Source organism: Panthera pardus, unplaced genomic scaffold (assembly GCF_024362965.1).
Source record: "Panthera pardus isolate Hobbes unplaced genomic scaffold, ASM2436296v1 HiC_scaffold_8, whole genome shotgun sequence".
Taxonomy (NCBI): Eukaryota; Metazoa; Chordata; class Mammalia; order Carnivora; family Felidae; genus Panthera; species Panthera pardus.
This window is the reverse complement of record NW_026527013.1, coordinates 110,980,566-110,999,284: the sequence shown is the minus strand read 5'-3', so window position 1 is coordinate 110,999,284 and position 18,719 is coordinate 110,980,566. Positions and strand designations below refer to the sequence as shown.

Here is an 18,719-nt window from a genome sequence, read left to right as displayed (position 1 = left end):
CTGATTTGTCGATCAGTCTATTATTTTGAAACAAAGGAGGCCATTGAATGTTTACAAATTGCCATCTTTCCTATCATATCATTGTTTAATTACAAAATTGACTATTCTGTTGGTTGAAGAAAGGTGACATTTCTTTGAATGCCAGTAGAATGGAGACTCCTTACCTTCTTTCCCAGTGAAATAAAAAGCCAAAAACAAACACAAAGACAGAAGGAGGTCAAGCTCTTCAACATTAGGTCTGGGGTACTTCCTCCTTTGTATTCTGATATACAACACTTCTACTTCCATCTCTTGTTCAGATGGCCCTTCTGATGCTGTCAAGACTATGGAGGCAGCACTGGACCACACTCTTTCTCATTTTATTTTTCTTCTCCAAGCTAAATCAGTAAGAGTCTTTAAAATCACTGCAACATAAATTAGTAACTCAAAATCCCTTGTGATTTTGTAATTACATATTTTTTTTCTGTGACCATTTGATTAATATCGGCTGATCCCACCAAATGGTAATCTCCTTGAAGACAGGGCGTGAATCTTCTCTAGATCCTAATACAGGAGCCTGGAAAACTCAAAATTTTGATGTACTGTTGAATGGATGAATCCTGTTCTTAAAGTGTACATCTTAAAGATTCTACCATTCTTAAAGTGTGGTGGCCAGATCAGCAGTATCAAGATTACCCAGACACATGTTAGCAATCCAAATTCTCAGACCTCATCCCAACAGGACTCCACTACTGCTGAATATGAACCTCTGAGGCTGGAGCCCCACAATCTGTATTTTAGTATTCCCAATGATTCTGATGTGTGCTAACATATGAGCACCGCACTAATCAATAAATGAATACCACTTATCTGGCCACAGGTTTCAGCTTGCTGACCAGCTATATGTCCCCAGAAATCTGTTGATACCTTCTCTAAAAGCACTGGCTAACTGCTAGCTATAGGTGGCTACACAGACCTGGCAGGAAAATAGTGTTCAAAGATGGCAAATCGCTCTCTGGATATTGGGGAAAAACAAACTGAGCCAGCTTCTATGTATTATATTCTTATTCAATTATATCCTTTTCTGTAAAATCTAATAAATCCTCTCTCTTTTGAGACAATTGAGTTGAGTTCTTATTGCTCACACCAAGACAGGAATTTGTCTATAATGTTTAGGAAAGAGTGATAACCTAGACACCAAGGCTCGTATTCACATCCCTGGAGTCCTAGATGCACAGATTTTACCCTCTCAGGAATGCATGTTCTAAACATAATCAAGGAACAAACAGAACTGGAATTTAATTTCCTAGTAGTCCTATCTAGACAAATTTAGAAAGAAAGGTCTCATTCTCCTGAAGTCTTTGGGCTATCATGGTAAATATTCATTCATACCCAAGCTGAAACCTAACTTCTCTCATGGAGTGAATAAGTCAAGTCCAATTGGAAGATCCTGTCATTGGCCTTGATCTCCTTAGAAGGTTCATAAACACTAACCAGGAAACCTATTAGCCCATACAGGAAGAATTTTCTTGTCTCTTTGACCCTTAATGCTCTCACCATGAACCTGACCACTTGCCACTTATGGTATACTTTTCTCCTGTTTTTTTCAGCAACTGATTCTAATGAGTTTTGGTGAAATGCTAAAAGATTTGTTTTATGTTTCTGTGGTTTTCTCTTCCACATAATTGAAATTTTCAAAATCATTTGGCTTGAGACAAAAAGGTTAGCATCCTTGCAAGATGATTTAATAATATATTAAATGTGTACATTAGATTTAACTTGTCAAAGCAAAAACTTTAAAAGAAAATCCACAACGAACATGTACCATTTATTTTAGGTGCAGTTACTAGGAAGAGTACTGGTTGATGAAACAGATTCTACTATTTCTGAGTGGGCTAAACTGTTCTGAAATAACCTCTGTGTGTTCCCTTTTTATTTTCTCCCATACTCTTCTGATAGAAACAATCAAGAAGAAAAAAGGAGTTATGTTTCTTTTGGTTCTGTTTTACCCCTTTTGTTACTATGTTTTACCTTACATACAACCTGAAAGTCTCTAGAAAAGGGTAACATTTGTTTGGTTAATGATCATTTTTAAAATTACATTTTGGGGCGCCTACATTTGGGGCACCATAATCTAAATCGCTTAAGTGTCCGACTTCAGCTCAGGTCATGATTGCATGGTTTGTGGGTTTGAGCCCCACATCGGGCTCTGTGCTGACAGCTTGGAGCCTGCAGCCCTACCTCAGATTCTGTGTCTCCCTTTCTCTCTGCCCCTCCCTTACTCACACTCTGGGTGTGTCTCTCTCAAAAATAAATAAACATTAAAATTTTTTTTAAATTACATTTTGAATATTCCTAAAATCGTTTACATACAAAGAAACATCAACCTCTAGTTGTCTTAAACTCTTTTTTTAAATGGTTTTAGAAATTCCATTTTATGATTAGGTCAGCATGAAGTCCGAGATACCTGATAACATAGGAGCAAATAAATACATATGAGCAACAATTTCATCACTTAAGCAATCAAACAACTGGTGAACTGTTATCAAATTATGTTAGCAAAAAGAGTGTTCTGTTTATATTATTAAGAAATTATGGATATTTTTGTAGTTGGTCTTCATTAAGAGCAACTCTAGTGATCTGGGCTTTCAAGTGCATTATTCGTAGTGTGATTGTTTACCAAAGACACTTATTTAGCTGACTGGTCTAGGGCTAGACTCACTCATTCTCATTAGCCCCACTGTACTTCTGCCATTTCACCCTGGGTCTGATATCACATCAGTCAGTGCTGTTGTATAAATTGAATTTTATGCTTTCAAATAATACAGGACTAAAATAATGTGATGCATGAGGAGTTGAAAAAGAAGACTGATCAGAAAGGGGTAACAGATTTTTAAATGTTAAGACCAGGATGAGCCATTTTACATTTCACTTATTTCTGCACTTTGCTCCTTTCATAACCAGTGCTCTTTCAGGTAAAAAGATTTAAGGAATACCATAATCTAACAATGCATTTGAAGTCTCTGATCAGCCACTGCTAATTTGGCTGGGCTAACACTCCAGGATATAATAAAGACCTAAAAGTGAAAAAATGTAAACAGCAATGCCTCAGCTGGCAAAAGCACAGAAAAAAATGCCAAGGTGGAAAGCATCTATAGTAGATGCAACGGTGAAACAGAAACGTTCACGTGAATAAATGTCCATTAAGACCAGTTCACCACAGATTAGTCCCCTTGCTAGTTTACTTTATTTACTCCATATGGGACTGTGTTGACCACATAGTGGTTTGGCCTCCACAGTGCATTATCAAAAACATAAAAACCTTAAAGACAACTCTATAATTTACCAAAAAGTATGAAATCCTTCTGCCATATAATATGGACGCTACTGGCAAGAGATGAATAACAGACTTTCACTCAAGGAAGTATCAGAGAAATAAATCTAGCTCAAATTCTTTCACATTAAGGTTTTAGGTAAAGAGGATACATTTAATCAAAAGAATAACTTTAAATATGAAAAAAATTTGATAATTCTATTATAAACATATAATAAAACTTGTGAAAACTAAATGTGTACACAATACTTTGGTGTATTCATTCACAATCCCAATCTGCTGAATGACCCACAGACATTACCCATGTTTTCATGTAAAGAAAAAAACCTACAAGGTACATTATTCACCTTCAAAAGAGAAAAATCAATAAAGGAAATAATACATCCTCATAAATGAATGTACTGAATAAATGACTTTGTATTTTCAAAATCAGTTCTTTTCACTACTTTGCAGAGAAGGATCAGACTGATGTCATTCGGGCATCAAATATCAGCAAGAGCACATGACTCTAAGAAACATTCTGTCTGCTCTGGCATTTCCATCTCAACTGATATATTTTACAGGTTTACTTTAAAGTAAATTGGCTTTGAATAGAAATATTCTGGACCACATTTTGGGTTGCCAAAATTTAATTAACTTAAAAGTAGTTGCATAAGATTGCTTTTCTATTTTATCAAAGTAGAGTGAATTCGATGTAGTCTCAATATATCAGTTTCCTCATGATATACCTTTAGTCAAAATATTATCCATTTAATTTCTTCCCAAACTAGTGAGAATCACACTGGATTTCCTTCACTGATCTGCAAAGACTGACAACAAAACCAAAGAGCAACATGTTATATTGTCAGTCTGTAATAACAAGGACTAGATTTGTCTTGTGAAATTCTATAGTTCTAGTCCCTAGAACATGTTTGAACATAATACAGACACAGGTAAAAATACTTTTGATCAATAAATGTTAAAGTAATGTGAAGAAAACATTGGGGCTATATATTTTTTTAAATGTCTTAGACTCAAATATAGAATGTTACTGGGTCTTAGGCAACATTGGACAATGATAGCAACCAAATAAAACAGCTTATTGTGACAGATTTTGCAAATCTGAATACAGGAAATTTTTTGAATTGATACCATTTTTATTTGTGAAAGCCGAAAGAAACATATTTTTCTAAATGAAAAAGGGACTCGAGGAATCTTCAGAAATGAGTCTAAAGAAATACCAGTAAAATAAAAGTACTCAAACCTTCACTATAAAAACGGAAGATTATCAGCCACTTCAATAAAAAGAAGTTACTTTTCTTGGTAAGAGGACAGTTCATCTTTAAATCTAGTCAATTCCAAAGGCAAATTTGGGATATATCTGAGTTCAAAGTACAGCTTACAATAATAACAACTCTCAGCACTTAACAGATTGTGAAGAGTTTCCCAAAAATTTAACTGAATAAATGATACCTATCTGGAAACAAGAATGCTATCATGTGTCTCAAAAAATGCTGCAATAATCGCACACATACATCATGCAACTGCTCAGTCCATCAACATGGACTGAGTTCCCCCTAGGTGCCTAGCCCAGAGTCAGGTCAAAAGTGCTATGCTACAAGTATCAATAATGTTCATCGATCATGGTGTTTGTGTCCAAGTATTAACATTTTTCTACTACTACCCAAATGAATACTGCCCTTTTTACATGATTTATTTCAGTAAGTAAAAGAGTGTAGCCAATTCAGGATTACCTCACATTTATTTAGCAGTCCAGTTTCTTGCAGCCGTGACCAGATGCTCTGTATTCGTCCAGCGTGCTCAGGGTGAGTGGTGGAATTGCCACAAATACACTGGTGTTTCAGCATCAGAGGGTCGTAGGCAATTCCTTCAGCACAAAGAAAACACAGCACAAGACTGAGTAATGATACAAGGTTATGATAAAATGTTACGATAATATGATTACTCTAAAAAAGGCATTCTTTTAAAAATAAATTTACAAATAGAGAAATAATATATATTTGAAAATTCTAGCACATAAGAGTCATTTAGTCCTGTTTATCTGGATGTAAATGCAAAAATAGGTCAACCCCTGGATTAATCAGTACTGAGCACACCTTAGCTTAGTAAATATATAAAGGGATGAAGATGGTAAAATTTTAAGAAACTTCAGATTTTTAAAAATACTGTAATTTTACCAGTATCTTCAATCACTATGAAGTAAATCACAATTCAGTAAAGATCTATATGTTATCACTGAAGCCACAAAATGAGCTCTCTAAATCATGAATTAATTTCATGAGTAATTCTAGTTTCACTTTCTTTTTTTTCAATGCTTGTTTATTTATTTATTTTGAGAGAGAGAGAGAGAGAGAGATGGAGAGTGAGCAGGGGAGGGGCAAAAACAGAGGAGGAGAGAGAGTCCTAAGCAGGCTCCACAATGTCAGTGCACAGCCCATGCAGGGCTTAAACTCATGAACTAGTATTAGATCATGACCTGAGCTGAAACCAATATTTGGATGCTTAACTGATGGCCCCACCCAGGTGTGTCATCTATCTTCACTTTAGATCAGGGTTACACTTTTGTAATAAATTAGAAAACTTTCCAACTGCTTGCCCATTCTGCTCAGCAGTTCTTCCAAAGATGTACAGAAAGAGTTTATTCCTTGCTTACTGTGCTTTTCTCAGTTTATGCCAATCTGTAAGCAATCTTATAATATTGTGGAACATCTTAAGTGTTTCTTTAAAAAAATGAAAAAGTAGAAAAAAAAATGAATTAAGTCGATTGCAATACCTTTAGTAGAGATTCCATAGATACTGAATATAATCTGCTTTTAAATTATCATGAGTTAACATATTTCATATTTTAGTTAGACTCTATGATGAGTTACAGGAAATGGATTTTATAGATACATAAAATAGGACTTTTTAAAGCAACAAAGTAGATGATAATTATAATGCTGGTTAATTTTGAAAAGATTTCTACCCTTAATCCAATTCCTTGGGGGGAAAACATGTTACTTACAAAACTGCCTGACATAAGAAATCATTTAACCGATCAAATATTCCAACAAATTACCATGGAAATACATTATCTGAGGACATGGAGTGAAGACAGAAGAAGACCAAAATTAAAAAGCAAAAATAGGTATCTATTCAAGAACAGATAAAGACCAATAATTTGTTTTTTTTTAATTTTTATTTTATTTTTTTTCCAATATATGAAATTTATTGTCAAATTGGTTTCCATACAACACCCAGTGCTCATCCCAAAAGGTGCCCTCCTCAATACCCATCCCCTACCCTCCCCTCCCTCCCACCCCCCATCAACCCTCAGTTTGTTCTCAGTTTTTAACAGTCTCTTATGCTTTGGCTCTCTCCCACTCTAACCTTTTTTTTTTTCCTTTTCCTCCCCCATGGGTTTGTGTTAAGTTTCTCAGGATCCACATAAGAGTGAAACCATATGGTATCTGTCTTTCTCTGTATGGCTTATTTCACTTAGCATCACACTCTCCAGTTACATCCACGTTGCTACGAAAGGCCATATTTCATTCTTTCTCATTGCCACGTAGTATTCCATTGTGTATATAAACCACAATTTCTTTATCCATTCATCTGTTGATGGACATTTAGGCTTTTTCCACAATTTGGCTATTGTTGAGAGTGCTGCTATAAACATTGGGGTACAAGTGCCCCTATGCATCAGTACTCCTGTATCCCTTGGGTAAATTCCTAGCAGTGCTATTGCTGGGTAATAGGGTAGGTCTATTTTTAATTTTCTGAGGAACCTCCACACTGCTTTCCAGAGTGGCTGCTCCAATTTGCATTCCCACCAACAGTGCAAGAGGGTTCGGGTTCCTGTTTCTCCACATCCTCTCCAGCATCTATAGTCTCCTGATTTGTTCATTTTGGCCACTCTGACTGGTGTGAGGTGATATCTGAGTGTGGTTTTGATTTGTATTTCCCTGATAAGGAGCGATGTTGAGCATCTTCATGTGCCTGTTGGCCATCCGGATGTCTTCTTTAGAGAAGTGTCTATTCATGTTTTCTGCCCATTTCTTCACTGGGTTATTTGTTTTTCGGGTGTGGAGTTTGGTGAGCTCTTTATAGATTTTGGATACTAGCCCTTTGTCCGATATGTCATTTGCAAATATCTTTTCCCATTCCGTTGGGTGCCTTTTAGTTTTGTTGGTTGTTTCCTTTGCTGTGCAGAAGCTTTTTATCTTCATAAGGTCCCAGTAATTCATTTTTGCTTTTAATTCCCTTGCCTTTGGGGATGTGCCGAGTAAGAGATTGCTATGGCTGAGGTAAAGACCAGTAATTTGTATTGTAAAGTAAGTCTAATGGATTTTATTATTTTTTAAAAAATTTTGTTAATGTTTTATTTTTGAGAGAGAGAGAGAGCGAGAGCGCATGCGCGCAAACAGGGGAGGGGTAGAAAGAGAGGGAGACACAGAATCCAAAGCAGGCTCCAGGCTGTGAGCTGTCAGCACAGAACCCAGTGCTGGACTCAAACCCACAAACTGCGAGATCATGATCTGAGCTAAAGTTGGACCCTTAATCACCTGAGCCACCCAGACGCCCCTCTCTCTTTGACTTACAATATTGTGTTAGAGGAATGCTACTCAAGAGGCAAAAATATTTATCTCTGAGTGTACTAAAAATCATGCAGAATAATGACATAGGTATTTTCAAACCATGTGGTAAAAATTATGTCCGTGAAAAAATGTCATTTTGCTGGTCCAAACAATATCCAATCTTAACACTCAAGTGGCTTCAAAATCCATCCCTATGCCCCTGACTCACACTTTCATCATTAGTGCTGATCCCTCTTTTAAGGAGCATACTTTCACACTTGTCTATTCAATTGCCCATCTAAAATCTCCATTTGGATGTCTCATAATTTTTATAAAGTGAGAATGTCTCAGATTTGGAGTTCATGATCTTAAGTCACACAAAATGTCTCTCATTTCAGTAAGGGACATCATGACCCACCATTTCTCACTCTAGAAACCTTAGTATCCTGCAGAAACTCCCTCTCCAAAGAACCAACAAGTACTGTTATCCCTCCAAAATACAACTTGAATCACTAGATTCTTATCTCTAGCCAAAACCACACATAATCCAAGGTACTACATCCCTAAACTCCTCAAATAAAGCCTTTTCACCGGCTACCTGACTTTTACTCTATCCCATTTGACACACAACAGCTACTTTTGCCTAAATCCTTTGGTGACTTTACTGATGAGATTAAAATTTCTCAAGGCCAAGTTTCTCCAACTTATACTTCACATACACCTCCTCTCTTGACCTCTGTTTCTTCCACAAGGGCCTACCTTCCATTCTTCAAAGCAATAAAAAATATACATGACTTAGGATCTTCATACCTGCTGTTCCATCTATGCCCCCAAATTCTTCCTTCTGGCTCCCCATAACCCATACCTTATTTGGCTAATTTCTATTCACCCTTCAGGGCTAAATGTTTTAATATCATCACGAACAGATGTTGTACTTTATAAAATGCTTTTAATCTACTGAAATGATCATATGGTTTGTATCATTTCACTTACGGATGTGATGTGTCACATTGATTGTTTTGAGAATATTGTTTTGAGACTCCCACCCTTGCATCCTGGGATTAAATCCCACTTGATCATAGTATATAATTTTTTAAATATATTGTTGAGTTCAGTTTGTAATATTTTGTTGAGGATTTTTGCTTCTATATTCATGAGAGATACTGGCCTTATATTTTTTTTTGTAGTGTCTTTGTCTGGTTTTGGTGTCAGGGAGATACTGGTTTCATAGAATGAATTTGGAAGTTTTCCTTTTTCTTCTATTTTTGTGGAATAGTTTGAGAAGAATAGGCATTGATTCTTCTTTCAACGTTTGGTAGAATTTGCCTGTAAACCAGTCTGGTGCTGAACTTTTGATTTGGAGAGAATTTTTTGATTACTGAATCAATCTCCTTAGTGGTAAATGGTCTGTTCAAATTTTGTATTTCTTCCTGCTTCAGTTTTGGTAGGTTATATCTTTCTAGGAATTTATCCATTTGTTCTATGTTGTCTCATTTGTTGGCATATAGTTTTCCATCATATCTTGTATTGTTTGTATTTCTGTGGTGTTGGTTATTTCTTTTTCATTTGCGATTTTGTTTGAGGCCTTTCTCCCCCCCCCCCCCCCCCCGAGTCTGGTTAGAGGTTTGTCAATTTTGCTGATCTTTTCAAAGAACTGGCTCCTGGTTTCAGTGATAAGTTCTATTGTGTTTTTTAGTTTCTATCTCATTTATTTCTCCTCTGATCTTTTTTATTTCCTTCCCTCTACTGATTTGGGGTTTTGTTTGTTGTTCTTTTTCTAGCTCTTGTAGATGTAATGTTAGGTAATTTATTTGAAACTTTTCTTGCTTCAAAGTAAAACTGTATTACTATAAACTTCCCTCTTAAAACTGCTTTTGCTGCATACCAAAGGTTTTGGAATGTTGTGTTTTCATTTTCAATTGTTTCCATGTAATTTTTGATGTTTTCTTTGATTTCTTGGTTGACCCATTCATTGTTTAGTAGCATGTTATTTAACCTCTATATATTTGTGGTCTTTTCAGATTTCTTCTCATGGTTGATTTCTAATTTCATAGCATTGTGATCAGAAAAGATACATGGTATGACTTCGATCTTTTTGAATCTGTTGAGGTTTCTTTTCTGGCCTAATATGTGATCTACTCTGGAGAATGCTCCATGTGCACTCAAAAAGAATGTGGATTCTGCTGTTTTAGGTTGAATTGTTCTGAATATGTCTATAGAATCCATCAGGTCCAGTGTGTCATTCAAATCCACTCTTTCCTTGTTTTCTGTTTGGATGATCTGTCCATTAATGTGAGTGGGGTGTTAAAGTCCCCTAATATTATTGCATTACTATGGATTATTTTCTCTATGTTTGTTATTAACTGTTTTATGTATTTGGGTGCTCTCATGTTGGGTGCATACATATTTACAATTGTTACATCCTCTTGCTGGATGTTTAATACATTTTCAACTACAGTTTCATACTACATAAAAGACATGTTAATGGCAAGAGACACAAAAATTATAGCATCTCTCTCATTTTGAAAACATATTTTTCAAGACTAGAGATTCTAATCATTAAGTTGTTTAATTTTTTTCACTATTTCATCTTGACGTATCTAACTTCAGCTCCACAGTAGTGTTGCTCTTTTAACATTTTCTCCATAAACTGCTGCAAAAAAATATTGTAAAACAGGCTATAGTAGCTGGAAGTTATTGCCAAGTATCTGGAGATTATAATAAAAGTCCAGGAGCTCTTGGAAAGACATTTAAATTTAAGGGGAAATAAATAAAAATTTGGAACTCTAAACCTCCACTTACTCATCTTAATGATGTAGCAATGAGGTGTTAACAGGTAGAGTGGAAGGTGAGACTTTAGCCTCATCCTTCCTCTCCATTCCTTTCCTCTTTTTTTTTTTTTCCAGAAACAAAAACTTATAGGGTGAGAAATAAGCCTGTCCCTCTCTTTGGAATTCATATGGAATTCTACTTTTCTTTGACCCTTTCTTCCCTACTGGTTACAATTTGTAACATAAGCCAATGGATCAATCTCTCTCTTGATCAATGGGACAAGAGTTAAAATTAGGATTTGGGAAAATAAACAAAGTCTTAACATAAAGTCTTTACCTGTATTTTAAACCCTAGGCGTTTATTTTCCATCCAAAAAGTTTCTGATACATTTCTAGATATGCTTGGACCCTGTACTTCCTCTGACTTTCAGCTTTGTTAAATGAGATAAGTATTTGAACCACCTACTGTGTATCTTTCCTTTTTCTTAATCTTTACATGTAGTTAAGTCATCAGCTAGCTATAGAGTCCATTCTGGTCTTCAGGTTTATACCTAGTTTCATATGACACTGTTAGGCTGAGTCTTCTTTGCTCTATCAAGAAAGTTGAGTCTAGAATATTTAGACCTAAAACTCTTGATCCTGATTCCGAATTCTTAACTTTCAACTTTATATCGCTTTTCTGGCAACTGCCTGAGGTCTTATACCTTCTCAGGGTATCTGCTCAATGACATTTATTAAATATATTGCAGGGCCAAAGGATTGAAATTTAACATGATACAAAAATAAATAGCATGATAGCTTTCTGAAAGATGTAAATGCAATAAACAGTCATTGAATGTTTATTATGATCCAGGTGTCACCAATTTCTTTCCTTCTCTCTCTCTCTCTCTCTCTCTCTCTCTCAGTGGAATCATGCTTTATTGGGGAGAGAGCACTTTACGCGACCAACAGATGAAAGCAGCCCAGAAGGCATCCTACACATCACACTGAAAAAGATACACAAGAGGTTCTGCTAAGAAACATCAACTGGAACATGGATTCCTCTGGGCAACTTCCCCAACCTCATCCCTCTGAGGGGTTGGGACAACTCCCAACCATTTCCTTGAAGGCAAATGCAATCTGCTAGAGATACAGCCCCTCAAGGATGCCTTCTTAATTTTTGTAAGGAACAATTTCTTTAGATGTTTTGAAGTCTTTGTTACTTTCCTTCCACATTTTCTCAAGTCCAGCAGACCATATTCTGTATAGATTGTGTTGATGTCAGCACGAGGGACATCATCTTTAGCCATAATCAAGTCTTCCAGGGTTACATCATCAGCCAGTGTCATCCTACTTGTATGGATCCTGAAGATGTGCATCTTAGTCTTTTCCTGGGGCAGGAGGAATTCAATCTTCCTGTCAATGAGGCCTGGTCTGGTAAGTGCTGGATCCAAAGTTTCTATTCAGTGTGTGGCCATGATAACTTTCACGTCATCCCCTGAATCAAATCCATCCATCTTGTTCAACAGTTCCAATGCTGTTTGTTGAATTTCCCTCTCACCACTATAACTTGAATCATATTTTTTTTTGTTCCAGTGGCATCAATTTCATCAATAAACACAACAGAGGGTGCATGTTCTTCAGCAACTTGAAATAATTCCCTAATGAGTTTGGGCTCATCAGCTAGGTACTTCTGAATAAGTTCAGAGCCAACCACTCTCAAGGAAGTAGCTGAGGTTTGGTTTGCTTTGGCTAATAAGGTTTTACCTGTAACAGGTGGACCATAGAGAATGACCCACCGTGGGGGCTTTATACCCATTTCTTCATAATATTCAGGAGAGGAAACTCCACAGATTCTTTAATTTCCTGGACTTGTTTGTCCAACCCCCCCAATATCATCGCAGGTTTCCTGAGGGGCCTTTTCTACCTTCATCACTGTGACCAAGGGATCCAGGTCATCCATGAGCACCCCTATGAGAGCATGTGCCTTATGGCCAAGTAGGACCAAGGAGCCTAGTTCCAGCAGATCCTTGTCTACAAAGGAAAGAATGCTGATGTAGTGTTCGGATACCACAGATGCAGACATGATGGAATAATTGTCATCAATGATCTCTTCCAAGGTTCCTACTGACATTGGGGCCTCCCTCAGATCATCCACTTTTGATCTTTCCCCTCTTTATTTTCATTTATTCATTTTATCCATTTTTTCCTTATTTCTAATGAATTCTTCCCCCATGAGAAGACAGTCTTCAATTCTAACTTCAATAATTTTAACTGGCACTGAATGTGAAGTGTCACCAGTGGCAGCCTGCTGGCAGCATCTGGTCCCTTCGTTTTCTTTTTCCCCACTCTAGTTGGTTTAGGAGGTTCATATCTCTTTCTTGTCCTTGTCATCCTTCTTGCCACCTTCAGGGCCATGACTACCATTCTGACCTTGACCCATCTTGCTTTAGTCATTCGAATCTTGGTGCCAACAATTTCATTTTATTACATTTAATTTATTATCTAGTAGTTAAGATGAGGCATGTATAAATATAGTTGTATGAAATGATTTTTAAAAACTCTGTATGGTAAGGAAGGAAAAAAATATAGGGCTAGAAAAAAAGACCCTGAAATTGGTAGAATCACTAAAATGGATAAAAAGGGTTATCTCGAAGCAAGGGCCATTTCTAATTTTTTCCACTTCATACCTACAACAGCTATTATACTTTCTATTGATAATTCTAGTCTATCCATAAGGTTTATCATGCTTTTTATTTCTAGATCTACTGTACACTTTATATGCTAACACCTACAATATTTGTTATAATATCTTTTAACAGATACACTTAAAGTATTAGTGCAATTTTCAATTAAGTATGAAATGCGATTTGTCCAGCAAACAAATGAAATATCTAAAAATAAATGTTTAAAATGTGTTAAATTGTGCCTCTGAGTAGATAAAAGAATTTTTAAGACTTATAAATGTAAATCATCTTACCAGAATATCAGACAGTTAAAAAGGAAATAGAAGAAATCCCACTTTAGGCCTTCTAACTAACACTGTCTGATAGTCTGTTGAAACCTAGAAATTGGACTGGTATTGCCATTCAATAGCATAGCCCAAGAGCATATTCAACCAGCATGTAATTTGGCAAAAAGTCAAAAAGAATTCACTACACTTGTTGGCAAATAGCTAGAAAGACTTCTCTATACTCAAGAATTAGTGAGCAGGGGCACCTAGGTGGCTCAAGTTGGTTAAGCATCAGGCTTCAACTTAGTTCACAATCTCAAGGTCGGTGGATTCAGTTGATGGGTTTGAGCCCCATGCGGGCTCCATGCTGACAGCTCGAAGCCTGGAGCCTGCTTTGGATTCTGTGTCTCCCTCTCTCTTTGCCTCCCCCCCGCCATTATTCTCCCTCTCCCTCTCCATCTCTCTCTCTTCCTCTCTCTCTCTCTCCCTCCCTTTATCTCTCTTTCAAAAATAAACATTAAAAAAAGAATGAGTGAGCAAAAACAAACAAAACAGATGAACAAAACCCAGAGCCTATGAGAATATGCTACAAAAACTGTAAAGGAAACACCATTCCTAGTAGTTAGGTCAGTGAAGATGATTTACTATAGGAACCAAAATAAAAACTTAGAAAACTTTTTGGCATCCCCAAATGTTAAAAGAAGCCAAAATAGAAGCCAAAAGCGAAATGGAAAATCATTATAAAATAAAAGCCAATAAAATAGAAGCCAAAAGCTAAATGGAAAGTTCAAGCTAAATTAATGAATAAAAAGAAAGATGGATAAATACTGCAAAGAAACAATAAATAGTAGCAAAATTAAAATCTAAACTGGAGGTAACAAAAGAGGAATTTACATTTCAGGAAACTGAATCGGTGCTACTGAATATAAACTTAGAGATGTACACAATGAGCAGAAAATATGAAAGTCAGAGAAGAGGAGTCTCAACAAAAAGTTGTAATTTCCCTCAAGGAAGAATTCAGAGTAATAGAATAATATAAAGAATTAAAGAATTTTTTCCTAACTAGAAAGAGACACGTACATGAACATGTATCTGCAAATGCTCATCTTAAAGATGATTTGGGTTTTTTTAATTAACAAAATAAAGAAAACATACTATAAGGCTACAGTAAAGAATAAACAGGCTGCCCACAAAAGAACATATACTAGTATGAATTCAGACTTCTAATCAATGTTAAACAAAAACTGTCCAAATGCTTGAGCATTTGGCTCTATTTCCAGACTTTTCAGACAGAAAACATGTGCCCCAATAAGTCTATGTCCAACTTTGCATGAAGGGAATAGGATGATAATATTGTCAGGCACAAAAAGCCCAAAAAATTAAAAATTAAAAAAACAAATATACATATGTATCTATGTTATATATATACTTATAAATATGTATGCTATGATATATATGTGATCAAGTTTAGTTAATCTCCTAAATAAACAAAATAGCTATTTTTATCATCTTCAGTAAGATTCAGATGAGCAAATTTTTGAAGATTTTTCAGGAGAAATTCCAAGTGCATATGTTTGAAGATGGTAATCTCAAAACTGATTCTTTTCCCAAAGGAAATTAATCTCTCCATTCTGATACAGGTAGTAACAGAAGTTGCTCTAGAGGTTTTAAAACACACACAAACATACACACACAATTACACACATACACATATACTTACCAATACACACATGTACACGAAAAGAACACAAACATACGTATAAATTTTCTTTATTCTGTTAAAGAGAGCCACATAGGAAGATGAAAATATACTGAAAACAAATCCATATTTTACTTAGGGTTACCTCTGAATGATGGAATAATGGGTGATTCTTCTTTATAGTTTTCTAGGTTTACCAAATTGCCTTCAATGAACATGTATCCTTTTTCTCTAATTAATAAGAATATAAACATCACCCTAAAATTTGACGTAACATACCAATGATAGTTTTTTGTATAATTTTCAGTATTTTGTGTCTATTTACTCTCATTTCACTCAGTTGTTCATTTGTTTGTTGATTTACTTGTTTATTAGACAGTAAATATATATAATAAGCACCTTCCTTATACTAGCTATGTATCTAAGAAATGGGGTTAGAGAAAACAGAAAAACAGTCTCTTTCCTCATGGAGAGCCCAGTGGAACACAACGCCTGAAATAAATAAGTAAATACAATATTTGGGGAAAAATCCAGTTTGTTATGAGGGATCATAAAGAATTCAGATTTAGCTGATCAAGCAAGGCTTCTTGAAGGAAACAACATATAAACTAAAACTTGAAGAATTAACCAGAGTTAGCCTGACTTGGGAAAGTAGCTTTCATTGAAAGGAAGGAAGGAAGAGAAGGAGGGAAAGAGAGAGGGAGGGAGGGAAAGAGGGAGATGGAGAGGGAAAGAGAGGAGGAGGAAGGGAGGAAGGGAGGGAGGGAGGGAGGGAGGGAGGGAGGGAGGGAGGGAGGGAGAGTGGAAGGAAGGGAGGGAGGGAGGAAGGAAAGAAGGCAAGCCAGTGTTGCTATTCTCACACTGAAATATTCAAATGTATTTCACTTTCCATCATGCTGTTTCACCCACTAAACGTCAATTGAAAAATTCTTTCAACTCAATTATTTTTAATGGCTTTCACAATGTTGGTTTGGTTTGAGTACTATGATTCTATTCACACTAGACACTGACTAAAAAGATAATATCACAAAGAAAGAACTTCCTCACAAATTATGTAAAGCAGCCTAGCACTGGGAGAAAGACCTTAAATTGTACTGATAGGGAGGATAAAGCCAATCAAATTCATTTGCCATTAAATCTTTGTTTCAGGGAATCTCATTTGGTACAATAATACCTTATACTCTCCAAGTCCTGTTGTGAGCCATGGCCAAGCCTCATCTCTATTAGAAAGACCTGAGCAGAAAAGATGACTATGGTAAAGAAAATAAAATACAATGCCCTTTCCTTAATTATCAGAAGTTATATAAACAATATGTCTTGGCTTTACATAGAACAAAAACCTCTACCTTTTAAATTGAATATTACAAAAAATGAGTATTAATACTCAGATTCCAATCATAAAATCCCTTTCAAGGAGTATGTGGCAACCTGGCTATACAACACATATTCTTCAGTATCATTAGAAGCATCATAATCTTATACTCTTCTTGCCCATCCTAGAAATAACTGTACTCAGGCATTGTGGAGGACCACCATGTAATGGCCACATATTAATCCATTTCTTGGTCCATTCAAGTCTTCACAGGAAATAGTCCAAAGACTTCATCCTACAACAACTGACTGAAATCACATACAACATTTTCCACTTGAAATACTGATTTGTTCTTTTCAAAAAGCAGGTGGTGTGGCTGCTCTATCTGGTTGCTGAGAATCCACATGGAAGGTGAAAGTTTGAAAGGTGTGCCTTGAAAATTATGTGAGTTAAGTATTAGATAACTTTTTAGTTGTGGCAAAAAGTACCACTCTTACAGAATGGATTTAAGTAAATCACCTACCTTTGTAACGTACTTTTTTCTGCTCCTTCCTTTTTAGTGGAACAACTACTGAGCATGTGAGATTGCATACCATTCTTTTGAAAAAAAACCTAAATATTACCAAGGAATATACTTGAATGTCACTTTTGATTTTTTTAACTGTATCTATAGCAGATATTTAAAAGTCAAAAGAAAAGCATTTAGTGCTTAAACATACTTTTAAAACATACTAAAAATCAAAATCTTAATAGTTCATCTCTGAAATCAGATCATTAGAAATACTAAAATGAGGGATGCCTGGGTGGCTCAGTCGGTTAAGCTTCCGACTTCAGCTCAGATCATGATCTCCTGGTTCATGAGGTTAAGCCCTGTGTCAGGCTCTGTGCTGACCATTCAGAGCCTGGAGCCTGCTCAGATTCTGTGTCTCCCCCCTCTCTCTGCCCCTCCCCCACTTGAGCTCTGTCTCTCTCTCAAAAATAAATAAATATAAAACAAAATTTAAAAAAAATACTACAATGAATTTTGAGATCATGTGGATCTCAAAGATTCTCAGAGAGAATGGAGGCTACAGGAGAAATTTGGATTAAACACTATGTGGAACAAGCAGAGTAATGATGGTACGTTTCGTTTCCTTTGGATTTGGAAAAGCACTAAATGAGAGTTAGCAACCAAATATGTATTTTTAATCAGAATGGCAATGGAGGGGCTATTAGCATATATGTAAATAACACACTTTGTATACTTTTTTTAAAAAATTGAGCCATTTTAAGAATTTAAATGTTAGGATACAATTTTGAAGACCAAGTGAGAGAATAAAGTTTTTCTCTACCAAAGTATATAATGTTAAAATCACTTAGTCATTCTTCTTTTTTTTAATGTTTTTATTTTTGAGAGAGACAGAGAGTGAGTACTAGTGGGGGTGGGACAAAGAGAGAGGGAGTCACAGAATCTGAAGTAGGCTCCAGGCTCTAAGCTGTCAGCACAGAGCCCCACGCGGGGCTCAAACTCACGAACTGCGAGATCATGACCTGAGCCAAATTCGGATGCTCAACCGACTGAGCCACCCAGGAAGCCCCACTTAGTCATTCTTTAACTGGAACAATAATTACAAAGCAACTTTCAGTATTTTCAAATTTGAACTATCAATCCTAAGTGTTTATGACTGTATGTACATATATACATTCTATGCAAACTGTTTGTTGATTTAATTAAAATTTACTGTCTATTAAATATAAAATACTGTTTTTAAAAAACATAAGTGTATATAATCATTCAGATAAGAAGTGTGCTTAAGTCCATTAAATATGAAAACAGTCTCAAGCTCACTTCCCTATTTGTGTTGCTGACATTATGAGAAAGAAACTAACCATCTGAAATGATCCAGTCTTTGGTTTGAATGATTAGGTTGTCTGTCATGCTTCTACTAGCAGTTATAGTCTACTTTTCACCTGGATTCTTCTAAGGCCTCCAACCCTGTCCACCTGGCAACACTGCTTTCTCAAGCTTGTAGTATTATTCTAATATTCAGAAATCTTACTTTATTCATATTTAAGGAACATATAAAAGCAGAGGAAACCAAAGCATATCAGGAAAAGGTCACCCCTCTTAACCAAGATAAGAAAATCAATCAATAG

At 35.9% G+C, this 18,719-nt stretch overlaps 1 protein-coding gene and 1 pseudogene across 3 annotated transcripts in view; both read right to left on the bottom strand.

The window, feature by feature from the left end:
- Positions 1-18,719, bottom strand: part of HDAC9 (histone deacetylase 9) — a 929,650-nt gene that overhangs the window by 274,962 nt on the left and 635,969 nt on the right. For all 3 annotated transcript variants that reach the window (XR_008420659.1, XM_053898416.1, XM_053898417.1), the window contains one exon: positions 5,047-5,180. Coding sequence is in view for 2 of the 3 variants with exons in the window: in XM_053898416.1 (XP_053754391.1) it covers positions 5,047-5,180 (134 nt within the window). In the remaining variant the exon portion in view is untranslated. The remainder of the gene's footprint in view (positions 1-5,046; positions 5,181-18,719) is intronic.
- On the bottom strand, positions 11,763-13,062 carry LOC109263792 (26S proteasome regulatory subunit 4-like; annotated as a pseudogene).